This window comes from Myiozetetes cayanensis, unplaced genomic scaffold, assembly GCF_022539395.1.
Source record: "Myiozetetes cayanensis isolate MyiCay16 unplaced genomic scaffold, myiCay2020 scf22, whole genome shotgun sequence".
NCBI lineage: Eukaryota > Metazoa > Chordata > Aves > Passeriformes > Tyrannidae > Myiozetetes > Myiozetetes cayanensis.
In genome coordinates this window covers 6436108-6460671 of record NW_026087434.1, presented here as the reverse complement: position 1 = coordinate 6460671, position 24564 = coordinate 6436108, and the positions used below count along the sequence as shown (strand labels likewise).

The 24564-nt window shown below is 49.6% G+C and overlaps 3 protein-coding genes across 10 annotated transcripts in view; all 3 read left to right on the top strand.

The window, feature by feature from the left end:
• Positions 1–9825, top strand: part of GRB2 (growth factor receptor bound protein 2) — a 49571-nt gene extending 39746 nt beyond the window's left edge. The window contains exons 4-6 of the mRNA XM_050319203.1: positions 3163–3285; positions 5915–6083; positions 7488–9825. Of these exons, the coding sequence (XP_050175160.1) occupies positions 3163–3285; positions 5915–6083; positions 7488–7673 (478 nt within the window). The 3' untranslated portion in view covers positions 7674–9825. The remainder of the gene's footprint in view (positions 1–3162; positions 3286–5914; positions 6084–7487) is intronic.
• A 1435-nt stretch (positions 9826–11260) lies between these two features.
• SLC25A19 (solute carrier family 25 member 19) lies at positions 11261–18740 on the top strand. Of its 3 annotated transcripts, XR_007629319.1 has the most exons (7): positions 11261–11470; positions 11987–12142; positions 12879–13049; positions 13829–14012; positions 14260–14390; positions 15000–15693; positions 18305–18417. XR_007629319.1 is itself a non-coding variant. In XM_050319192.1 (6 exons), the coding sequence occupies exons 1-6, from the start codon at positions 11345–11347 to the stop codon at positions 18482–18484; spliced, it is 948 nt and encodes a 315-aa protein (XP_050175149.1). In that variant the 5' UTR covers positions 11261–11344; the 3' UTR covers positions 18485–18740. The 3 variants fall into 3 exon arrangements, 2 of the variants coding, with proteins under 2 accessions (XP_050175149.1, XP_050175148.1); XM_050319192.1 differs by lacking the exon at positions 15000–15693 and having other exon boundaries at positions 18305–18740; XM_050319191.1 differs by having other exon boundaries at positions 15000–18438.
• MIF4GD (MIF4G domain containing) lies at positions 18508–24472 on the top strand. 6 transcript variants are annotated; one of them, XM_050319198.1, is made up of 7 exons: positions 18508–18716; positions 19361–19440; positions 21798–21934; positions 22083–22192; positions 22494–22649; positions 23310–23402; positions 23529–24472. In XM_050319198.1, exons 3-7 carry the CDS (start codon positions 21853–21855, stop codon positions 23754–23756), a joined length of 669 nt encoding a protein of 222 aa, XP_050175155.1. In that variant the 5' UTR covers positions 18508–18716; positions 19361–19440; positions 21798–21852; the 3' UTR covers positions 23757–24472. The 6 variants fall into 6 exon arrangements, with proteins under 6 accessions (XP_050175155.1, XP_050175156.1, XP_050175158.1 ...); XM_050319199.1 differs by lacking the exon at positions 18508–18716 and adding an exon at positions 18875–19062 and having other exon boundaries at positions 19361–19426; XM_050319201.1 differs by lacking the exon at positions 18508–18716 and having other exon boundaries at positions 19071–19440; positions 23550–24472.
• The last annotated feature ends 92 nt before the right edge of the window (positions 24473–24564 follow it).

Sequence of the window (24564 nt, the reverse complement as noted above, 5' to 3'; positions counted from 1 at the left end):
GTTTTAGTGGGATAGAGCTGTCAGGTTTTCACTTTTTTTTTTTTTTTTGGTATCAAAAGGGAATGAACAATATCTGAGCCTGCAGGTGGGTGAATTTGGACGTGGGTTTTAAGCATAGTTAATTTGATCTTATCTGAAGATGTTTAAACTGCTGATGGCATCTGGATGGAGTCAGCTCCATGTGTCAGCAATGCTGGGAGTCTTAACTAGTGCATTAACAACCCTGGGAAATTATGCAAAAGTTTTTATAGCATAATGTTGGCTTAGCTGTAATGCAGAGCTCTCTCTAGTCACACAGGTCATAGAAAAAGCAAACTGCAGGCAGCTGGCCAGTCACAAAGAGAATGTTCCTTCTCTCAGACTACTGTCAAATCATTTTCAAGAGGTTTTGGGAAGAAAGCGACTGAAAATGGCTTTAAAGCCTGTCCAAGGATCCAAGGCTGAAATCCTCCAACCACACAGCTGGTATTAAACGCAGAGCTTCCTCTTTCATTTTGCAAATCTCACAGTTTGCTTTGTTAACTACCAGCAAAGGAAGCTGAAAGGAAAAGGTGGCACCTGTAGGTCACCCCTGGGCTCTGAAGGGTTAATCTGAATTGGCACCTCAGTTAACAAAGCAAAGATTTGAGCAGAGATAGATGGGACACTCAGAGAGGAGCTGCAGGAAGCACTGGGCAGGGAGGTTCCTGTGAAGGCACAGCAGAGTTCAGTGGCAGGACATCTTTCTCTTGAGGAGGGCAGGGGAAGAATTTGCTGTGTATGAAACCCCAGAGTCTGATCCAGGCTGTCTCAGGTGTTTGTGTTCCTAACCAGCGTGGCCTGGGGATATGGCTGAGGTCTCACTTTGCAGCACGGTGATTTCTGTGGAGGAAATGGGCCAAGTGAAATGGTTGTGAGAAGTGAAGCCAAAAGAATTGCCAAACTGCCGATGGAAAGGAGGCTGGGAGCAATGAGAACCTGTGCTGTACCAATCAGTGCATCTCCCTCTGGCTCTGCAGCATCAGCAGGAATGCCTGGATTTGGTTCTGCAGTGCTGACTGGCTGAGTTTCACCTCCACTGCAGAGCTCGTTGGAGACAAGTGTTATCAGCCTTGGCCCTTCAGCAGGGAAGCTCTGGGAACATCGTGGTCACTTTGCCTAATTCTCCATGTGGGATTTTTGACATGCTGTGATTTTTATTCATTTTCCCAGACATTTTGTAGCAAAGAGTCATATGGACACAGCACTTCTACTGCTTCACAAGTGTGTTCTAAGGCAGACATTAGTCCTGCAAAGTAACTTCCTTTGTTTCTTTCTCCTGTGGGACTTCTTTTCATCTTTCTAGCCAAGTTCTTTTTCTCTTACTAATGGGGTAGTGAAGCCATAAAACTGCAAGGCAGCTCAAGAATTGGGAAAGATTTTTAGTCTCTCTGTTTAAAGTGCCTTAGAAGCAGCTGGCAGAAAACTTCAAGAGTTTGATATTGTCACTTTGGAAGTGTTGATTCTTTTAATCAGATAGTACAGTTCTACTTTGTAGTCATTCAGTAAAATTTAGGGGGAAAATAGGGGGTGCACTGCTGAGCCTTCAGGAAGGATTCTGTTAAGCTCTTTCAGGCATTCCTTCTGTTTTCCAAACATGGGTGAAGTGGTTTTCTCTTTGTGTTTTTCTAAGATGAGGCTTTCACTTTCAAGTCATATGTGACTAATTGAGAATTATTTGAGAACTAAACAGGATTAAGACATTTTGTAAACAACAAATATGGCGAGAGATATCTAAAGTCATTATATAAAGTTTGCTTTATGTAACATTTGGCAGAGGCAAAATTCAAGACTTCCTTGTCTTTGTGTCGATAGTGCCAAAAGCTCAGGAAAAAATACATTACCTTTGAATTCTGAGGGAGTTTCACATAATGGGTTCTCTTGGTTGATTTATGAAGACAGCAGAGTGCAGTGAGGGGCAGCTCTGCCACCACCTCAGGTACCCAGAAGCAGCACAGGTGCTAAACCAGCCAGAAAGTACAAAATACCATGCAGTTCTTTATCACTGGAAATAGGATAGTTGAGAGAGAAAGATTTTCCTTTCCATTCTGAGGGTTAAAAAGTACACAACAAGAGTTTCAAGCAAGTTAAACGTGTCTGTTAATCAAGAAATCAGTCCTCCTTCACCCCTAGAGATAGTTTCCTCTTAGACAGAAACATCTGGTGACTTTGTGACTCCATGAAAGCCTTGACTTCTCTTAAGAGCAGCTGTTGTGGGAAGGATTCTGCAACTCAGGTCTTGTTGCTGCAGCAGCAAACCCTTCACTGCAGACAGTGTGAGTAGAGCTCTTGTTATGAAATGCTCTCCTCTAAGGTCAGTCCTGTGTGTGGCTGTGGGCTGTGGTAAGTGCTGCCGTCCTGTGTGATGTGTTACCCAGAACTGAAAGCTCCACTTTTTAGTTGTGAAGATGGTTCTGCTTTTCTCATGCCATGTGACAGGCCACTGAACCTTTGTTTGGCTTTAATCTTGGTTTGGTCTGGACAGGCAAATGTAGGTGTGGATGAGGATCCTGTGACTGGGGCTGTTGGTCAGTGCTGACGATGGGGTGGCCTGAGGGAGGTTCAGCCTCGGTGTCATGGTTGGCCTGTGGCTAGTGAGAGTTTTGGATGTGGTTTCCACGAGGCAGCTACTTCATGTGACCCCTTCTGTGAAAACTACTGGATTGTCCTGCCTGTAGGAAAAAGCAAGAAAAGAGGCTTCTGAAACAAGTATCCACCAGCATCATTCCTGTAACAGAACTGCGTGCCTGGCTCAGACTCCTCTGCAGTGAAGCAGAGACCTTGAAGGAACTTTTCTCACTTGGTCTGTGTGTAACTGCTCTTGGCACCTGCCTCAGCTTTCTGATGGATGATACTCTTCTTGGACCACAGTACTCTGGTAGGGCTCAGAAAGATTGGACTGAGCTGCAGGAGCAAACAGCTCAGCTGGGTGAAGATGTTGATTCTCTCAGTTGAAGCAATTGTGTCTTACAACCTGATCTAAGAAGACTAGAAATTGATTTTGATACAAAATGCACTTTCCACTTGTTCAGGATGGGTCAGTGCATAGACATGATCTTTCTACAGCTGGGATGTTTCTAGTTCTTCCATGAAACGATTAAAATTCTCAACTTCTCCTGTTGTTTTCCTTTCCTCCCTACACAGGTGGTTTTTTGGAAAGATTCCCCGAGCGAAGGCTGAGGAGATGTTGGGCAAACAGAGACACGATGGTGCCTTCCTCATCAGGGAGAGTGAGAGTGCTCCCGGGGACTTCTCCCTCTCAGTCAAGTAAGTCACGCCCAGAGGCAATTCTGTGCTAATCAGCGATCTGCTGCTCCCTTGGACTGGGGAGCAAAGGGCAGGTAATTGTCAGTGCTGAGGAGCAGGAATAATTTTCCAGATGCCTGCCCCACAGCATTTCTCTTCTCCTAGTGATGTTTGTTCCCTGTCTAATAGAACAGATGGCTGTGCTCTGGTTTGCAGTGATCCCACAGGTGGCACGTGGCTCATGTAGTCCCAGGCACTGTCTGTTGGCTTGTTTGGGGGTTCCATTCCGCTCTCTTACAGCCACAAAGTGCCCAGTGTGGACATGTTTTCTCCCATCCTCCTCTGCAGTACAAGTTATTACTTTATCTTCCCTCTGTGTAGTACATTTGCAAATATGTTTTTCTCTGCTTGGCACGTGCTTTGGTGATATTCCTGTTGTCAGGCACCAGGGCACGGAGCTGTGAACCCAGAGGCCCCTTCAATCTCACAAGTGCATTTCACGTGGGTAGAGAAACTCAGTGTAGTAACAGTTGAAAAGGAGCAGTTCTTATCCTTGAATAACCTTACTAGAAGTGAGAGCTGTTAACCAGCAGGAGTTACCTGTGGCCCACATGACACTGCTACCTGACTTACCAACCTCCTACTGAGACAGGCTGAGAGACTTGGGGCTTTTCAGCCTGGAGAAGAAGAGGCTCTAGGGTGACCTTAGAACCTTCCAGTGCCTAAAGAAGCTACAGAAGAGCTGGAGAGGGACTTTGGACAGGACAAGGGGGAATGGCCTTAAGCTGAAGAAGGAGAGGTTTAGATTAGATGTTAGGAAGAAATTCTTCTCTGTGAGGGTGGTGAGGCCCTGGCACAGGTTGCTCAGAGAGGCTGTGGCTGCCCCATCCCTGGAATGCCAGGTTGGAGCAACCTGGTCTAGTGGACCCTGCCCATGGCAGGGGGTTGAAATCAGGTGATCTTTAAGGCCCCTCCCAAGCCAAACCATTCTGTGATTCTATGATCTGAAGTCACTGAATAACAGAGGCATTAGGAACTTGAAAGGGCATGTGATGTAATTTGATGTGGGATGGGGGTGAGAGGGAGTTTGTTGACTTTGGCTTTTTTTATTATTATTATTATTTTCTGTAATCTTTCCCTTTCCTACCATAAACAAACAAAATTTTCTTTAGAATCTTAACAACATTTTTTGTTATTCATACGCAATTCCTGGTTGGCTGTATTTTCCATGGCTATCAGTGATCTGTCTCGACAAGATTTGTTTGTTTTTCTGGTCATCTTTGGTCTGTAACCAAATTTTTGTCCTCCAACACAGCAGCACTGAGTCATGCCAACAAACTGGATTAAGGCCCCTGATTTTAGAGATGTTTATATTTCTGTCTTGGTTACAGTCATCTGAGCTGGAATATTAGATATGAATGGAAGCTTCCCTTCCAGAAAGTGCATTCCTTTAAGAAACAGAAAGTTACAATGGCATAGCTCTGCCTTCCTGTTCAGCTTAGTGTTGCCATCTGGTGGCAATGTCTCAGTTGTGGGGGAGGGTGTTTCTGTTTGTATAATTTAGAAAAGTCCTTTTCCTAAACGGTGATCTGTGGGATTTTAAATGGTGAGAAGCTCCCAGGCTGAGGAAGGCAGAGCAGGGGCAGCTCTCACAAGTTGTTCCCTGTCACTTTTTTGTAGCCAAAGCAGTGTCCGCTTCTCCAGCCGATGTATGGAAGCTGTGCATGCCAAGTGGGAACAGTTGTCTTCTGTTTTCAGTGTTTTAGACTGAAGTAAAAATACCGATGTGCCATTCATCTGGAAAATCCCAGTGGACCTCTCTGGAGTTCCTCTTTATTCAGCATAAAACTGTTGGAAATGTAGCTTCAACTGAATCCCATCATTTGACACAGAACTGAAGTTGCTTTGTTACGTGTGCAGCATCACCTTTCAGACATTCTGGGGTTTGAGGGGCTTTTTTTTTTTTTTTTTTTTTTGATGGGTTTTGGCAGGTTTTGTGTTTGTGGGTTTTTGGGGTTTTTTTAAGGACCAGAGAGATCTCTTTTTTTTCCCCACAAGACAGTTCTTTGCACAAATCCACCCTGGCTGCCAAGAGAGACAATTCTCCCCTACCCATGGCAGTGTTTTCCCAGGAATTTGCCTATAATGGGACTGGTGCTTAGGCATTGTATTGTTGCACGTACCCAGTGGTGCTGTGGGAGGGAGGGATTGTAACTGTGACAAGCACAGGACCATGGCAGGAGTTACACAAATTGAAATGGGCTCGAGTCAGTTGTGAAATTGCTGGGTGTGAAGAGCTGAACTGAAGTGCTTGTGCTGTTTGACTTGAAAATTATGTATTTAGGGGTGTGAAGTGGAAGGTACCAGGGTGCAACTGTGTTAATGTGACCTTGTAAAGTCCATGGCATTTGTCCTTGGGATTTTCTGCACCATCTTCAGGGACACAGGTGACTGCACACACACCATACATCAAGAATTACGTGTGCTGGATGCCAGCTATGAGGTTGTATCTATGTTATCAACATCACTGACCATTTTCACTGTGCCCTGAAGGACCTTTCCTTTCCAAACTCTGTGCTGATGACCTCAAAAGAGGAGTGCTTGGTGACTAATAATGTGCTTTTCTATGTGTTTCATTCTTTCCACACAGGTTTGGAAATGATGTGCAGCACTTCAAGGTGCTTAGAGATGGGGCTGGCAAGTATTTCCTCTGGGTGGTGAAGTTCAATTCTTTGAACGAGCTGGTAGATTATCACAGATCCACATCTGTCTCCAGGAACCAGCAGATATTTCTCCGGGACATTGAACAGGTGCCACAGGTAAGAGAAGTGTCCTTGTAGAGTGTGCTCTTTGGGCTGTTACTTCCACAGTCTGATGTGGGATTGCATTTTAGTGTAAATGGATAGGGATGGAAAGAAGCTGACTGAGATCTTTCCTGTCTGTGGAAGTGTATCTTTAGATCCCACAGTCAGAATTATACTGGTAAATAAGTTGTATTCTTGTGCAAAGCCCACTTGCACTCCCAGGTCTCCCTTGAACTCTGGCAAAGTGTTATTGTTGCTGCTTCAACATTTGGCTTGTTGTAATGTTTATGGATTCTGTTGCAGGAACATCATCTGATTCCTTTGAATTAAAAATGGATTTACTCCTGTTATAGGAGGCAGTAAGAAAGGATAGGGAAGTGCTGGGGTAATGGTTGGACTCAGTGATCTTAAAGGTCTTCAAACTTCTCCAACCTAAACAATTCTGTGATTCTGTTCTGCTTTACACTGGTTCATAGCCAGAACTGCACCACACAAGATCCAGTGAGAATTTGGTGCTGGCCTTTCCTGAAGAGGTGGTTACAGCATCTGGAACATCCCTGCTCTGGTTTGGATATAGCCAGTGTTAAAAAAAACCCAAAAACTACTGTGAAATGCCAGCAGAGCAGCTTGTGTATATCCAGCTCTCTGTTCTGTTTCATTTCCCAGGTCAATCAGAGGGTTATATTGCATGTAACTGCATGTTTTGCCAATTTTGGATAAATCCTTTTGCCTTCTGCATGCAGCATTCTGGTTCTGGCTTGAAGAAAAGGGTGAGGAATTCATCCTGCTCTCCAGGTGCTGTTGGCACCCTGTGCCACAGTCTATCTGAATTAACAGGTGGCTCTGCACTGTTGGGTCAGGGATAAACAGGATGAAAAAACACCTGGCTGGAAAGCATGAAGAGACCTTCATGATTTCAAGATTGCAAATGCATTTTAAATGAACTGTTAGCATACGAATGGAAGTATTTGCTGACCAGGCAAAATCTTCTGTGACAGAAGAGAGTTTTAAGGAAAATGTGTAAAATGCCAACATCCAGTTTTTAGGGGGAACTTTGTGTATCACAGTAATATTTGTGCTGCCAGGGGAAAACAGGACAAATAAGCAGCAAGAGGATTGTATTGCAACAGAGCACAGATTTCCAGTGGGTCACAAAGACTGAAAAATATGAAACATCAGAATTATCTGCTCTCTTTATTTCAGCTCTTTCCCAGAAACTTGAATTTTTCCTAAGGTCTTCTGTAGCCTGTGCTTTCCTGGTTCAGCACCTTGCTGCAGATGTTGGAAGCTGGGAAACGAAATAGCCTGAAATGTTTATTGTTCAGCTGGGGTGTAAGTGCAGCTCCTGCCCCAGGGAGCAGCTGTCTGCAGTGCCGAGGGTGATTCTCACTCTGTGTATGTTTTTCTTTCCCCTTTCAGCAACCAACATACGTTCAGGCCCTGTTTGATTTTGATCCCCAAGAGGAAGGAGAGCTGGGCTTCCATCGTGGAGACTTTATCCAAGTCCTTGACAATTCTGACCCCAACTGGTGGAAGGGAGCCTGCCGCGGACAGACGGGCATGTTTCCACGCAACTACGTGACCCCAGTGAACCGGAACATCTAGAGATAAATATTAGAGATTATTTAAGGAAACCAGAGAAACAGTAAATACACATACAGAGCCTAACTGCAGCCAGTGACCTAAAATCACACGGCGATAAAACCAGAGTCACCTCTCAGCGGGAGGTGATCCGCCTTCCCTCAGTACGGAACTTCAGGGGCAGGGGGGGAAGAGTTCAACTTACACACCAAAACTTATCTTAAAGGAAAAAAAAAAAAAGAAAGAAAAAAAAAAAAGGAGAGAGAGAAAAATGAAAATAACAAATTTCCTCAGCTGCTCCTGGGTTATCCCCTTTTATTCACTCTTGTCGCGAATGAGTGTTTTAAGGTCACTTAAGGTCGCACCACCACAACTCTTCTTGTTTCCCCCTCCTCCTCTGTCCATCAGTGCATGAAGTTTTAATGCCATATAAAGTCCTAGCCATGCAGTTAAAGGAAAAGGGAGAAACTCTGCTGGTATTTTCTCTCTCTGCAAACGGTCTTCATTTGACATGAAGGGACATGAGAGAAGAACCAAATCCACAGTCCTGCCTTTAAAAAAAAACAAAAATCATCAGTCTCTGCTTTTGCCTTCAACATTCAGCTCTTCTTGCCTGGGAAAGATGAGGTGTTAATCTAATTTTTATTGTCTCTTCTCCTTTGGCACTTTCTTCTGAAGCTCAGCAGCTTCCAAGCAGAGGAAGGGAGAAGAGTTGTGTGGCTTTTTGTTCTGTTTTTTCTTTTGAGTCACAGAGCTGCTTTGAGAAACTCCAATGTACAACTGAAGTCTGTTAATGCTGTGCTGACAGCTTTTTTGTTTTTTCTTAAAGGTGTACGGTTGAGCACATTCTGTAATTTTTCCATAGTGCCTTTCCCTTATTTTCTTTTTTATTATTTCTTAAGTTAAAAGGACAGTCCAGAGCTTTTCAGAGGGGTTTTTTTCTGCCTACATGTAAATAAATATTTGGGGGGAAGGGGGTAAAAGAGGGTGGTTTTATCAAAGGACACTTGAGAAAAATCTACAAACAGAGATGGAGCTTTAATCTTCAGATTTGTCTTACTGTTCAACTTCCCTTATTCCAAGGAAAATAAAATCAAGGCATTCAAGTGGCAACTTAGGCTGCTCAGAGGTGGAGAGCTGCAACCAGGAGCCTCAAAGAAGTAAGAGAAAGGGGAAAGTTATGACCAGGGAAAATGAGGAAGAATATTTTGGGGAGGGAGGGTTAAGGGGGGAATTTGAGGAATAATAGCCCTGACGTGTCCTATAAAATGTACATTCCTTTGATGGAAAACTTTATAACGCAGAGAAACCTCAAGAAATAGTGCTTGAAAAACCTTTCCGCTCTTAGTGAATGTCTCTACGTGATGCATGTGATCAGCCTGTCTCCTCGGCCTGGACAGGGAACACGTGCAGTCGTGTTGCCCTTGGGAAGTGGAGTTGGCCATCCCTGTTGTGCAGTCCCTCCTCCCTCCTCAGGTCAGTGTTACTGTTGGAGTAGCTCCCGTTCACAGCAGGCTGTGTGTGACTGTGACTGTTCTCCCCACCCGCACCCCGGGGGCGGCTCTGTTGGCCCTTTGCTCCTGCCCGGGGCAGTTTGCCGTTGAGCTGGACGGAAGGAAGGCAATCAATCTGCACCGCGCTCTGTGCCAATCTTCAGTTGCGTTATTTTTCCTTTGGTGGCCGTTTGGCTGGATCCCTTCACCCCACCAACGAATCCAAACCCGCAGCGGAGATCTCCTCCCGCCCTGCCTGAGCACGGGCAATCTTTTGTTGGAGGGTGCCTTTTTTTGTACTAAGTGTTACAAGTGTTTTACTCCTGAGATGGACTCTGCCTTACACTTTAATTTTCCAGCAAATGAAAGAGAGAGCTATCCTGTAGAGTATTACTTTCTCCCCCTCTCCTTGCTAGCTGTCAACTCACTTTCTTCCCTCTTTGTAAAGTGATTGGAAAAGGAATCTATGGCATTCTACACCTGGACCATTTGATTGTTTCCTTATTTTGGAATTGGTGTATATCATGCAGCCTTGCAGACATATGTCTTGTGTGTGTATATATATTAAAAAAAAAATCAGTGTTTAAATAAAAAAAGGCCTATGTACTTAATCCTTTAACTCTGCAGCAGCATTTGGTAGATAGTAATTAACTGTGAATAATAAATATACATTGAATTCTTCACTTGAGCATCTGTCTGTTATTTCAGTGAACTGACCAAAATATGACTGAGATAATTTGTATATTAAATTGCCATGGGAGGGAAAAGCTGCAAGGTGTGCTTTGGCCTTTGTGGAGTGTCTGAAGGAAGGTGGTTGTATGGCTGGTGTGAGCACAGCTGGGGCTCAGGCTGTTGTGGCTTTGGCTCTGCTCCATCAGTGCCCTGCAGATTTTCACTTCTGGTGCCTAAAGAGCTGCCCCGTTGTGCTCACAAGGTGTGCAGGCAGGCCTGGAGGTCACCTGTCAGGAGCTGTCGGTCCGTGGGCTCTGCAGCTTCTCCCCAGCCTTTGCTTACAGTCAGAAATGTGAATAATGTGAATGTTGTAGTTAGTTGTAATACGTGTCAGGAAAAGGCCCACAGGAGAGTTTGGGTGTTTTTTTAACAGTTGCTCTTAGTTGTTATGTTCAAATGATGATGTCACGGTGGTTGCTCAGAAATGCCTGGATATTCCTATGATTAGATCTTTATTTGTGCCAGAAGTTATTATGGAAAATTTGCGGTGTGTTTCGGAGCTCTTGGCTTTTTTTGGTAATGCCACAAGAGAACATGATGCATGAAGTGATGTGCTACTGTACCTGGGTTAGCTTAGAAACAAACCCTGCTTCCCCTGTGCCCTGTAGAGCCAAGAAAGCGTTTGTAGCTGCCGTGGTTGTGTAAGTTGACCTTCCCCTCTCCTGGCAGGGCTGTGTTGCTCTTCTTGTGTCCAGAGAAGGGAATGGAGCTGGGGAAAGGTCTGGAGCACCAGGAACGGCTGAGGAAGAGCCAGGGGAGGCTCAGCCTGGAGAAAAAGAGGCTTGGGGGGGATCTTCTCACTCTGCAACCCCTTGACAGGAGGGAGGAGCCAGGGGCGGTCGGGCCCTGCTCCCAGGGAACGAGGGCCAGGACAAGAAGTAATAGGCTCAAGCTGTGCCAGGGAGGTTGGACAGGAGGAGGAATTCCTTCACAGAAAGGGTGATTTTAGACATTGGAACGGGCTGTGCAGGGGGTGCCGGAATCCCCGTCCCTGGAGGTGTTTGGCACCCTGGCGGTGGTGGTCTGGCTGAGATGGTGATGTTCGGTCATAGGCTGGACATATTTCCATCGGTTGGATCCCAGAGGTGTTTTCCAGCCTCACGGGCCCCGCGGTGCCGCCAACGCCCCGTCCCACACGCGCTGCGGGCGCCGTTCCCGGGACTACATCTCCCAGCGCCCCCCGCGCGGCGCAGGCGCAGTGCGGAGCCGGCGGCTGTGGCTGAGGCGGCACGGCGGGACCCGGCCCAGGGCCGCGACACCCCCGGTGCCACCCGCGCCGGTCCTGCCTCCCTGCGGGGCGGCTGTGGGGCCTGGGGGTGCCGCTGGGGCCGGTCTGTGCGGCCCGCGGGGTGAGGAGGGGGCTGTGGGGTGGAGGGTCCGTGTGGGGGGCGAGGCTGCGGACTTACCGTATGAGCCGCGTGTGAGGGGAGGGCTCCCAGCCCCTTCCCCCGCCCAGGACACCCGGCGGGCATGGTGGGCTACGACCCCGAGGCCAAGTGCGTGTCCACGGTGGAAGCGGCCGCAGCAGGGTCGGCGTCCGGCTTGGTCACTCGGGTCCTGATCAGCCCCCTGGATGTCGTCAAGATCCGCTTTCAGGTACCTCGCTCGCGGCGTGCTCGGGGGCAGCGGGTGGGGGAGCCTGTCAGGCAGCAGAGCTGGTCCTGTCCTGGGTGAACAGGTCACTTGTGCAGCCAGAGAGCACTGAATGTGCTTGCCCTTGCCGACGGTGTGTACAGGTTACACGAGGTAACAGGGCTGTCTTGTGACCAGCGGTTCTACTTACATAACTTAACTCGTGTGGGAGTGGGATCCCTTTGAATGGAATCACGTGGTTTTCATAGTTTGTTCTCTTTCTCTGTTTTTGTGACTGGTTTCCACTACCTGGCTGAATTTCACCCCCATCCCTACTGCTTACCTTCGTGTTCACGCATGTTTTTACTCTTTTAGAGCCCCACATAAATAACATCCCGGGCAGATCTGGGTGTGGTTCCGTGGGATGGCAGAATGTCATATCTTAGCATTGGCTGGCTGACAGGGTTGTGGATTCCTGAATTGGACGCTTGAACCTTGTTGAAGTGTGAAGTGGAAAATATTTTCTCCCTTCTCCTCCAGCTCCAGATCGAGCAGCTCTCCTCCAGAAACCCCACGGCCAAGTACCACGGCATCCTGCAAGCCGTGCAGCGCATCTTCCGGGAGGAGGGCCTGGGAGCCTTCTGGAAGGGCCATGTTCCTGCTCAGTTCCTGTCAGTTGGCTACGGAGCTGTTCAGGTGAGGTGGCCTGACATCGCCTGGGCCCAGTGTGAGCACACAGGGCACTGCTCTGCTCCCTTCCCTGCGTGGGCAGTGTGGGAGGACCCAGCCTTACACTGCACTGACACAAACTAGTGCCAGTCTCGAGGATGTGTAGCTGTGTAGAGCTGATGTATAATTCCTAAGTTAATATTCCTGAGCTTGCTGAGCAGCCCGAAGCACAACAAAGAGCAAACTGAGCTCTGGCTGTATCTGGTGTCACAGGCAAGCCCTCTTTACTCCTGACACTGTTGATGTCCTGAGACAGGGTAGTTTTTTGCTTTTGTTCATGCTGTCACCATAAGGGCTTGTTAGGAAAAAAGCAGTGAAGCTGATGAGGGTGTTTTACACAGCATGTTTCTTGTGAGTTTGTAAATATTAACAATAGTTTATTGAGCAGTGGTTGAAAGGGTAATGGACAGTGTATTTGTAACACATGAAATGCTCTTCAGGGTACACAGAGCATTAAAGTGAGTACTTCATGATTCTAAATGCAAGAATTAGCGGAAGTGTCAGAGACCAGAATATCCCAAGCATTCCCTGGGCTGCTTAGTGAGTTTTACACGTTGCAAGCTGGGGAGGACTTTTGAAGGGCAGACGGAGAAGGTGGTTACAAGCAGGGGGGAGGAGCTCTTGGTGAAATAAGAGAGGAGTGGGAGATCCGTGCGAGTCAGGAGGATCGACTTCCTGACCTGTGTCCGTTTGTTTCTGGAAGTTCATGGCGTTTGAGGGCCTGACAGAGCTGGTGCACAACGTCACCTCGTACAGCGCCCGCGGCTCCTTCGTGCACCTGGTCTGCGGGGGCCTGGCTGCCTGCACAGCCACCGTGGCAGTGCAGCCTGTGGACACCCTGCGCACCCGCTTCGCTGCTCAGGGCGAGCCCAAGGTGAGCCTGAGGGGTCAGGGTTTGGGACTGTCACCTGTAGCGATATTCCACGTGTCTGAACGCAGGGGGTTGGAAAGCACACACAGCCTGTGGGTTACAATGAGGGAGCGGGTGCTGTGATGGGCAGTGTTTGCGCCGTTGCCAAGTTACCTCTGTGCTGTTGACACAGCTTTCTTAATTATGTTTTGCTGCTCCTCCTTCTGTTTGACTCCTGACACATGATCCAGAAAGGAGAAACTGTCCTTAACAGGATAACTCAGTGTTTACTTCACCTGTTGGCTATTCATAGAACCCCTTCCTCAGGCTGTTGAACACTGTGGTTTTGAAACCTTCCACTTACACAGAGTCATGTTTAAGTAATGATAGGGATGATATTGGAAACCAGTTACCTTTCACCTGTGTTTCATGTTCTTATTTACACAAGAATTGGTTTCCATGCAAATTAGGTCTGTAATACCCACAGGTAGATAGATTTGTATCAGAGCTATTTTTGGGTTTTTACTTAGCCTGCAGTAGAATCACAATATATATGATATGGATTCTGTTACAGGAGTTAAGAGCTGTTAAGAGAAAAATAAATATGTCTGTGATGCAAGTGGTCTCAGGACTCAGCTCTGTGCTTTGTTTCTTCTGAGTCACAAGGGCTGTGTGAGGGTGTGCAAAATCACCTTGCTCATCACTTTGTGCTGAAAACAGTCAGCTGTTTTTTGGGCAGTGGGAAGTTCCTATCCCCATTACTGGGAAATGACCTGACCTTTGGTTTGCTCTTCCTCGTCCAGATCTACCCCAACCTTCGCCACGCAGTGGTGACCATGTACCAGACGGAAGGGCCTCGGACTTTCTACAGAGGTTTGACCCCCACACTCGTTGCTATCTTCCCATATGCTGGTCTCCAGTTCTTCTTCTACAACATCCTGCAGCAGTTCTCGGAATGGGTGATTCCAGCTGAAGGAAAGAAAGGAGGTAGGCACTTTGGGGCAGTGATGTCTGCAGTCAGGAGAGAAGGAGGAGGAATGTTCATCTGGGTGGCTGATGTAAGCTCAGTTCTCAGTCCTTTCACCCTTTTTGATGCAACATCTGAAAAGTATCTCTATTTCCCACCTCTCATTCTTACCCCTGCACAGATTTTTTTACCTACCTCTTATGATCTTTAATAACAACTCCTCCTTTTTTCCCCTGCCTGCTCTCCTCTTCCCTTTCTGTTTCTCAGGCAACATTAAAAACCTTGTCTGTGGCAGCTGTGCTGGGATCATCAGCAAAACCCTCACATACCCCTTGGACGTGGTCAAAAAGCGACTGCAAGTGGGTGGCTTTGAGCACGCTAGGGCAGCCTTTGGGCAGGTGAGAAGTGTTGGAAGTGATGGATTTTCATGACTATGGAGCCAGTCCAGTGCCCTGGAATTTGAAGTCTTAACTGATTGCACTGACTGCTTTTCCTCTTCCTTGCGACGGTGCAGAGTTTGTTCTCAGCACTGACGTGTCACAGGATGTTAAAACTGCACAGTGTGACACGATGACATGCAGACAGCTAATCTGGAAACTTTGAAGTCCTGTAGATGTGTTTTCTTTCTGTCAAAAAACTCCTAAGTTGTCCCTTCTTAAAGAGGGAAGGGGATGGAAAAGAGTACCAGCACAATGTGAAATAATGACTTCACAAGCTTGTAAATTTTTGCCATAAATTTAAAGTCATGCTGTTGTTGCCCAGAGATTTTACAGTTAGAATGATCTGCATAAGCCATTACTGCTGATGCTAAATGTGTACCTTTCCTCCATCCTACTCTCTCTAAACTGCCTCTCTGAGATTTTCACTTAGTTATAATAGTAGCCAGAAAAGCATTTCCAGGCTGCACGCTGAGATTATGCTTCTGTGGTATAGTCTGGGGATCTCTGTGTTGTCTCCCAGTCGTCCTGGAGTTCTCTTGTTTAACCTCGTTGCCGTTCCTCTCCCAGGTACGGACGTACGGGGGTTTCCTGGACTGCATGAGGCAGATCACGCGGGAGGAGGGCTCAGGTGGATTCTTTAAGGGCCTCTCCCCCAGTTTGCTGAAGGCTGCCTTGTCCACCGGCCTCGTCTTCTTCTGGTATGAGCTGTTCTGCAGCCTCCTGTGCGCCCTGAAGAGCCCCGACAGCACTGGGAGGAAGGAAGGCTGACAGGGATGTGTGTGGCTGCCTCTTCTCCTCAGGAGGGGAGACTGATGGCTTTGCTCTGTCACGAGCGTGTTGGAAAGGCCAGAGCTCCTCCAGCCTGTGGGGAATCACCTCCTGGGACCAAGCAGAAGGAGAAGGCAACTGCAGTTCTGCTGGAGACACTGAGCTGCTTTGCTGGAAGCTGTTCAACTGAGCACTTTTTTTTCCTCTGTCTCCTCTCATAAGCACTCATTTAACAGAGAGAAGGGAACCAACAGACCACTCCCTAGCAGCAACTGTGCTCTGGAAAGGCACCCAATAAAGTGGGTGAATTTCTGAGCTTGCCCTGGATCCCAGAGAGGGATCCTGACCCAGCCTAGTACAGCTTAACCAACCCAACACCCCTTCCTAGCGCTGCATCCGCACAGCTTTGCTCCCTTGCTCTAGGCCTGCTGTTTGCACCAAATCCTTGTCTGGGTGTTGCACAGGTCACTCTGTCCTGCTGGAGTGAAGTCAGGTAAAACCACTTGAGTGCACAAACCCTCAGTTTTCCTTTACTTTTCTACCAGCTGATTCTGCTTGGTCAGCACTTGCTGGCTGTGCATTCTCAGCCACCTTAAACACAGAGTCTTCTCTGATCACACTGACCCAGACTTGCTTTTCCTTTAACTCCAGTGAGCTTGATTGTATCCTGAGTTCCCATTTCTCTTCCTGGGTCTGTTTGGCCATGCATCTCTTAGGGGTTTGCATTGCCTCACTCACACTTCTCACAAGCAAACCTGCAGATTAAGAGCCCTGCTCTGAAGGGATTCAACGCACAAGCCCAGTTCTTACTTCAGGGTTCTTTGCTTCAGTGCAGTGAGTAAACAAATGCTGTATGGAGTTAAGAAATATTTAGTATAAGCTGGAATAATGAAGGGACAGTCCTGTGGAAACTAGTAAATTTTTATTATTAGTAGTATTATTATTTATTTAATAATAATTCAAATAAGTTTGAATGTTTCTAGCAAGTATTTCTGTAGTGGCCTCAAAACATTTCTGAACCTCAATCCTACACTGGTGCTAACTGATGAAAATGTTTTGACAAGATTAGCTGAAGTGAAAGGAATGAACATCAAATGGGAATTGTTTGGCTGGGCCTGGTGGTGTTTCACAAGAGAAGGATGATTGAATTAGAGCCGGAAAAGTGTTTTTCTGGAGTTTCAAAGGTTTTAGGAGTGGTTAAAAAAGCCAACAAAACAACGAACCAACAACTCTGATTTATGTAACAGTGGAAAAGAGGAAAATTACTTTCTTCCTCCTCTTTTATTCTGTGTGTTTTCAAGCTGGGCAGGGCGTGGTTGGGCTGTGTGGAAGAGTTCCGAGGAAGAGCCCTGCCATACAAACTTTAGTCATCTGGGAAGGGTGGGTAGGGCAGAGTGCTGGGTTATTTGGAGGATGGTTTCATGGTTCTTCTCTTAACACAGAGCTTTTCCCAGCTCTTTTGCAGTATTCAGGGTGTTAATCCCAAATGGTCTGGCCAAATTCCAGCGTGACCAATTCCATTCCGTTGACGCAACTTCTCCTGCCGATTTTGAGCATATCAGCATTGCTCACTTATCCTGAGCTATTGTGAGAGGCTGTTTTTAAAAGCAGCTGTTTCACTGGGGGCTGAGGTATCTGGAGAGATTCCTTGCAAGCCCAGGCCAAATAACTTTGTGTCTGCTGTGGTTTGAGATCTTGGAGTGCAAAGTCGCTGTCTCACTGCAGGTGACTGAGAGCTGCATAAAATAAAATCCCCTGAGCAGTGTCAGTGTCAGGCAGGAGGCCGATATGTGACCCTCAAAGAGGGGCTGTGAGCTGCATGTACTCTAAAAATGGCAGTTTTGTTCAGAGGAGAAAATGCAAAGAATGTGGAATGAAATTTCTCAAAGTGCCTCAATCCCATTGGCATCTTCCTGTGTTATTTAGGCTCTTCTGAGATTGCTCAAAATCTTAACAATGTCTTGGCTTTGTTTATTGTTCACCTGTTTTTCTTGGAAAGACATCATAAGCAGTAATGAACTCAGCCTCCTGACATCCTTCTGAGAGAGAGAAATGTCCCATTTCAAAGCAGACACAAACAGGTTGGGTTTGTTATTGTCTTTTGGCTGCTGGTGAGAGCAATGCTCTCATGGTTAGCAGGGACAGGCTCAGTGCTGACCTAGGCTTCCTTAGGAAATGGGACTCATCCGTCCTGTCTGAACGTTGCAAGACTTGTTTTCCATTTTATGTCAAAGAGCTGCTGTTAAACTGCACAAAATGTGGAAACTGGTTGGGAACTCAGCAGTGGGAAAGAACAGGAAAGTCGGTGCTCTGCTTGGATGATGTTCCTCTGAGGTGCTGTGGATGTGGCAGGCATGTGCAGCTTGGCTGTCCCACAGAGAGGGCAGCTCTGGGGAGTATGGAGCAGCTTTTCCTCTTGGGATAGTTTTTTCCTCCACTGTGCATTAACTGAGCTTGCCTCCACCCAACAGATGGCAAAGTCAGAGTTTAAGTTGTGCCAGTCTGGCCCAGGCTGTGGAAGAGACACTCCCTGGTCGGAAGGCTTTGGCATAGGGCCATTTGGACTGCGAGTCACAAATGTTATAGGCCCATAAAGGCACCTGGGCTTCCAGTGAGAGGGAGAAAGACATGACCTCAACTAGACAATATTGGGAGTTGCATCCAACAGTCACTTGTCTCTGGTCAGCAGCATCTGTCCCTCATAGATTTCTCATCTGCACTTTGCTGGAGGAAACAACTGTGACAGGAGTGTTGTTTTCTCTTTGGAGATGAGGCTGAATGAACCACTAGGAGGACAAGGTCTTATTTCTGCTGCTGCTCTGGCAAAAAAACCACACCCTGTTAGCAGCTAAATTCCTAGAATTAGAGGACCAGAGACCTGTAGTCACCTTGTTCTTCCATATGCTGGGACAGATTTGCTTTTGGAAGCTGCTGCTCCCGTTCAGTGGGAAGTGACTCAATGAGGCTCAGTGGGAAGTGACTCAATGCAGACACTGTGCCTGATATTGGCCATTGGGATTTCTCTCCAAGGTAATCCTATCACCAGGGATTTGCCTGCAGTTCACCTCACAAGCTGCTCAGCAGTTGCATTTGTTTTCTTCTAGTGCCTTTTACCATCAGAACAGTCCAAAAGCTCCTCAGCAGGCAGAGCATTGGAGAGGAGTCGTGCTGTGGTTGTTCCCGGCTCCACCACGACGCCGAGCCGGCCTCGGACGGGTGAACACACAAGGTCTGTGATGGACACGCTGCTTCCTGCAGTGCTGGCTGGCTCCCCAAGTTCCTAGGACAGTCCTGCTCTCAGGATGCTCATCCAGAGCTACACAGCATGATTTTTGACAGGAAATGGATGTTTTATGGTCGGGATTGGACTAGGTCGTGTTGGATTCGGGTTTAAGTATCTCTTGTGATGTAGAACTGTAACTCTGTGGCATTTTGCTGTGTTGCCTGAGCGGATCTTTCACAGCTGCTGTTTTCAGAAGGCGTCTGAGCACAACGTGTGCCTTCCTTTGAGACAAGGTACATTAAATATTTTGTTATGCATGTGTCTGGCTACAGTGGGTTTATTCCTTTCTTCTTGGTGCATATTTCTGGACCCCACAGGAACACTGTGGCCTAAAAGGGAAGGATAATCAGGGCCCAGAGTGTGAGATGGCAGGAGCCATCTGTTTTTCGCATCACTGGCTCCTGGGTGCTCTTCAGCAGCAGGCAGAACTGTGCCCTCTGCACTGGGAATCACAGTTGAGAACCTCACCAAAAGGGATCAGCCAAGGGGGATTTCTGCAGCCTGATCCCATAGCTGGGCTGATCCAAGACGGGCTGTCGGAGCCACAGCAGCAGGTCCTGAGCCACCCACCCTCGGTGGGTGAGTTGAGGCTTTGTTTGTCTCCAGCCAGGCCACACAGCGCTGCAGAAAATGTTCCCAAAGTGCTCGTTCTGTGTTTCCTGAGCTGTTCCCTGGTTTCAGCAGCCTGGCTGCTCTGCTGCAAAGACTTCACCCCCTGGGGGCTCTTCCCATGTGGAACGGTTGGGAGTTTAGAGGAAAAACGTGAAGTGTGTTGTGCCATACTCGGCTCTTATTGCAGTGTGTTGACTTAGCACATCTCCCCTTTCCTGACTTTTTTTTTCCCCCTATTGATTTTTTTTATGCCACTCTGCTGCAGCCTGCCCTGGCCCGGAGGGGAGAGAGGAATAAACGCCGTTTTCACGCCGGGAGAGCCCCGCGGGAGGTGAGGATAGAGGGGTAAGTGCTGCCCGCGACCCTCCAGCGGGGGTGCCCGGGGGAACGGCAGCCGGCCGTGCCTGCGAGGGTGCCGGAGTTCCACGGGAGTTTCCCAGGGGTGCAGCCGGCCGTGCCTGGGAAGTGCCGGGGAGTTTCCCGGGGGAGCAGCCCGGCCGTGCCTGGGAAGTGCCGGGGAGTTTCCCGGGGGAGCAGCCCGGCCGTGCCCCATCGCTCGCAGGCGGTGGCGCTGCCGCCGGCGCTCTCCCGCCCCGGCCCGGCCCGGCCCTCCCCCGGCTCGGGCGAGGAAATGACCTAAGAGGAAACCTGGGCCGTGCCGGGAGGGCGCGGGGCCCGGGAGGCGCCGGTGATGTCCCGGCGGCCGGAGGAGCCAGTGGGGGCGGCGGGCAGGTCGGTGTGGCTGTGCCCGGCTCCCCCTGTCCCGCCCGGGGCAGCAGCGGGGCTGCTTTCCCTGGGATCCGCCGCTCGCTCCGTCCGGGGGCTCTCGGGCTTGTGCCAGCCGCGGGGCTGGAGCGGCGGGAGGCAGCGGCGGGGGTTCGGGGAGGCTGCGGTGTCGCAGGTGCTCCGGTGTCGGTGCGGGGCGTTCTCCCTGCGGCTCGGCGGGGCCGGACGGGCGTCCTGGGGGCTGGTAGTGCCCCTCGGGCAGGTGCTCAAGGGCGGCACAGGGGACTCGCTGCGCTTCTGCCTCTCTCCTTGCAGTGGCCGGGTTTGTCCAGCCAGTCCTGCCAGGTGTGTCTCCGCAGGGTACGGCCATGGCACCCGGGCTGGTGGGTCGCTGGCAGATTGAGGGCGCTGACCCCAACCGTGTCAGTCCCAGGGACAGCTCGTTTAGTGGGGATCACTGGCGGAGGAGCAGTTGGTACCCACGGGCAGCGCTGTGCCCGCTGTCCCCCACTGCCACCAGCCCTTCAGACAAGGTGGTCCTGGCAGCAGAGGCTCTAGAGCAGGCGAGGCCTGGCTGGTTTGGTGTTGACACGCTGTGGTTTGCTCTGGGCAGGGTTGTTTGGCACGGCAGTTCAAAGCGGCCGTGCCCGTCCCGGGGAGCCATGGGGATGGATGCTCCGGGAGAGGGGCTGGGCGGCGGCGGCTGCAGAGACGCTGCCAGACGGGCTCGGGCACTTCTGCCTCGCTGTGTGCGGTGCTGAGCTCTTGCCAGGTTCCTTCTGCGTGGTGATGTTGCTGGTGGGACACGGGGCTGCTGGAGAGCTCGGGCTGCTCCACTGGCAGTGCAGCAGGAGAGAGTGAGTGCAGGTGCAGAGGGAGAGAGCGCAGAAGGAGGAGAGGTCGGCTGGGAAGGTGGTTGCCAACCAGGCATGGCACGGAGGGCACCCAGCTGCTTGTGAATCTACCTGGGAAAGACACGTGTGCAGGTCCCGGGCCAGGTGAGAGCTTTGGCTGTGAGAGCAGTGTCAGCAGGTCGTCACCCCCATGGGGCTGCTCTCTGCTCTGGGTTTCTACCTGTTGTGCCACAGCTTCCTGGCAAGTGCTGTGTCCGAGGGGTTGCCCACTGTACTGCCCATGCCCCTGAAGGGCGATGGGTCCTGGGCTTTGATCCGGTGTTTGCAGAGAGGGTGAGTAATGGCCGAGGAATTTCGACGAGCTGGCAAAACTCATTTGGCCGATTGCCTTGTCCTGTTTGTGCTGCGGGTCTGGCAGCCCAGCAGTTCACATCCAGCAGATCATCCTGTGTGCGTGTCAAAGCCCTTCCTCTCTGTGCTGTGGGTACCCTCTTGCTTTCTTTTCTTTATCATGGAGCAGAAGAAAATCAATCTAGAGACTGTTTAAGTGCTCTACTGGTGCCGCAGAGCTGTGCTTGACTGCAGGGGGATGAGACAGGAGCTGTTGGTGTTGGGGATTTGGCTGTGGAACTTGCTGTGACTCGCTGGGAGCCGAGGGAGCCTGGCTTTGGGGTAGGAGAGGTGCTCAGGTGAGTGTGTGTTGGATGCTTTCGTGCTGGCTTCAGTTCTTCCCAGGTTTTGTGTGAAACCAGCTAAATTGGTTTTTCAAAGGTACAAGGGAGCGGCGTGTGCTTCCCTGTGATACAGGCACTGTGAAGCCTTCTGAGGCAAGGTTGATATATTCTGGGTCTGCTTTGTCTGTAACATGTTTTTCATATCAGAAGAATGTAAAGGCTCTGAAGATGAAGTTCTGTCATAGGCTGGTGGGAAACAAAGCTTAAAAAGATGTAGGAGTGAGGGTATGTTTGGATCTAGGGCTGGAATTGGTGCCCTAATAACAGAGGAGTTTCCTTGGGGTGGGGAGCTGTCAGGATAACAGCTCCAGCACTAGATGGGATTTACTGCATGGGGTGTGAAGATTTGCCTCTCTGTCCAACCAAGCTCTGTGTGCTCTTTCCCCAGGGACTGGCACTAGCCCATCTGTTGCTCTGACTCTGGCCCTTGGAGCAGTCCAGTCATGGGGGAAACGGGCAAAGAAGAGTACAAAATACAGTCGTTCGACTCTGAGACTCAGAAGCTGCTGAAAACAGCCCTCAAAGGTCAGCAGGTTTTTCTGGGCTCCCCTGCCATTCTCAGCTTCGACGTGGCTGTACCAGGCCATGCACTGACCATGGGTTGCTTCCAGACCCCCCAGAGCAATCAGGGCCCAAAGAGGGCTGGGCCTGACAGTGTTTCTCCTCTCTGCAGACCCCAGCAATGTGGACCTGGAGAAAGTGGCCAATATTATAGTGGACCAGTCCCTCAAAGACTGTGTGTTCAGCAAGGAGGCAGGGCGGATCTGCTACACCATCATCCAGGTGAGAGCTCCTGTCTGGACTGCGAAACACTTGGGATATATTGTGTGGGTTGTCCCCCAGCTGGACCAGGAGAGGCTTTGCCCCAGCCCCATGCTCTGACCCCTTGGCCACCTTTCCTCTCCTGCTGCTTGCCCTGTGCAGTAGCAGCATCCAGAGCAGTGGGTGAGCACAGGCAGTGAGTTGCAGCATTTCTGCCTGGGAATCACAGGAGGGTATATGCATGGTCCTGCATCCCCCAGCATCCTCCTGCCCCTCCCACACCCCTGTTTCATCCCTCCATCCTGCTTTTGTGGGACTGTAGGCAGAGAGCAAACAAGTTGGCCAGAGCATCTTCCGGAGGAGCCTGTTGAACCGGCTGCAGCAGGAGTACAAGGACAGGGAGGAGCTGCGCACCCGCTCGCTCCAGGCCTGGATCTGCTACGTCACCTTCATCTGCAACATCTTCGACTACCTGAGGGTGAGGATCTGGGGCAGGAGCAGCCAGCTGCTGCTGCCTGGGGTGCCAGAAGGGCCTGGGCATCCCGAGATACCAGGGGTGTTGGGTAGGAGCCCCAGGGCTGTGGGGGCCAGAGCTGGTTCTCAGCATGAGGATGCTGCCAGGGCTGGTGCTCCCTACAGGCAAGCAACAGGCCTGGAGAGGCAGAGTCTCCACAAACAGTCACGAAGTCTCAGCTTCTCTCATTTTGTACCTGGTATTTGAAATCCCCTGATTTGCCTGCTCCCAGACTGGACTGGTTTAGTTGCTCTGGGGTCCTGGGGGGACATACTGATGGAGTTTGTCTGCAGGCCTTTGTGCAGTGTGTGAACTTGGATTCCTGCTTTGGGTAGATGTAAAAATGATGCAAGTAAGAGCTGTAAGAAGGAAAAATGCTGTTGTTACAAGTGTATTTCCGAAGACTATCTACTTGAATTTAAAAATAGATGTTTTTTACATCATTTGTTCAGCTTCTCTGGTTCCTGGAGACTCAAATGTAAATCCCACCAATATGACATTTCGCAGCACAGCTAAATCCTGCTTCCACCTCCTTTGGAGAGCAGCAAGGGAACAACTATCTGAAATAGCTGCAGGCTCCTCCCTCTGTGGCCCCAAGCTGACATGGCTCCTGCCTCCTTGCAGGTGAACAACATGCCCATGATGGCTCTGGTGAACCCTGTTTATGACTGTCTGTTCCGCCTGGCACAGCCCGACAGCCTGCAGAAGGAGGAGGAGGTGAGTGCAGGGCAGAGCTGCTGCTGTGCCCCTTGTCCTGCCAAGGAGCTGCACAAAGCACAGCCCGGGGGGTGCAGAGGAGCTCTCCATTGCTTTGTGCTCAGCCGTCTGCTCTTCCTTCTGAAGGTGGACTGCTTGGTCCTGCAGCTCCACCGCATCGGCGAGCAGCTGGAGAAGATGAATTCCCAGCGGATGGATGAGCTCTTCTCCCTCCTCCGAGACGGCTTCCTACTGCAGGAGGGGCTCAGCTCCCTGTCCCAGCTCCTGCTGCTGGAGATCATCGAGTTCCGTGCTGCTGACTGGAAGATGACGGACGCTGCCCAGAAATACTATTACAGCGAAGTGACGGATTAACCGCCCGCGGCACAGGAGGGCAGTCCCCAGCACTTTCACCAGCAAGCTTCGTACCAAGTTGGAATCTCTTTTCACCTTAATTTTCTAGCACTTCCTGTAAATAGGATTTATACTGGCTAGAGCCCCTGGGCACCTACAGTCAGGCTGCAGCTGGTGCTGGCCTGACTTCGGAGGTTTGGAGCGGTGGGAAGGGCACCTTTATCCCAGGAAGTTCCCCCACTGATACTGTCTTAATATTGGGCTGCTGCCAGCAAAGGGCTCCTAAGGCTTCTAGCTCACACCAGCGTTTTCTATGAGTGGTAATGAAAGCACAGTTTAGGCTGAGAACATTTTGCTTCACCCCAAAGCCAGCAGAGCTGTGGGAGGCAGCAGGGAAATCTCACAGCTCAGGCTGTACCTGGATATCTGGGACAGGTCACAGAACACACTGTGGCCTCACAAATAGCTCAACCAAGTGCTTTTTTTCCCAGACTCCTTCCAGCACGCTGGCTGCACCTGCAAGCACACAGCCTCTCCCACAGCCGGGAATGCCTGCCAGGAGAGGTCCCTGAGCACATGTAGGAACAGGTTTTATAAGTTTTATACAATAACTGTCATGTTTTTTTCAGAATTTAGCGAGTGTCAGCCATGGGATGTTTGTTACAAGAATGGGAGAGGAAGAAAGGAAACAAAATAGTCTATTGAAGGATTTTTTTCTAATAAAAGTTTTCCACTAACACGTGCCCTGCTTTCTCTCTGTGCAGCTGCTGAGCTTTGACCAGTGCTTCAGGGTTGCTCCTGACTGAAGCCTTAAGGCTGTGATACTGTT

Coding starts and splice junctions, on each gene's coding strand:
- SLC25A19 (XM_050319191.1), top strand. CDS start 11,345: ATGGTGGGCTACGACCCCGAGGCCAAGTGCGTGTCCACGGTGGAAGCG. Junction 12,143..12,878: donor TTGGCTACGGAGCTGTTCAG/GTGAGGTGGCCT, acceptor TGTTTCTGGAAG/TTCATGGCGTTTGAGGGCCT. Junction 14,391..14,999: donor CTAGGGCAGCCTTTGGGCAG/GTGAGAAGTGTT, acceptor TTCCTCTCCCAG/GTACGGACGTACGGGGGTTT.
- MIF4GD (XM_050319198.1), top strand. CDS start 21,853: ATGGGGGAAACGGGCAAAGAAGAGTACAAAATACAGTCGTTCGACTCT. Junction 22,193..22,493: donor TCTGCTACACCATCATCCAG/GTGAGAGCTCCT, acceptor GTGGGACTGTAG/GCAGAGAGCAAACAAGTTGG. Junction 22,650..23,309: donor ACATCTTCGACTACCTGAGG/GTGAGGATCTGG, acceptor GCCTCCTTGCAG/GTGAACAACATGCCCATGAT.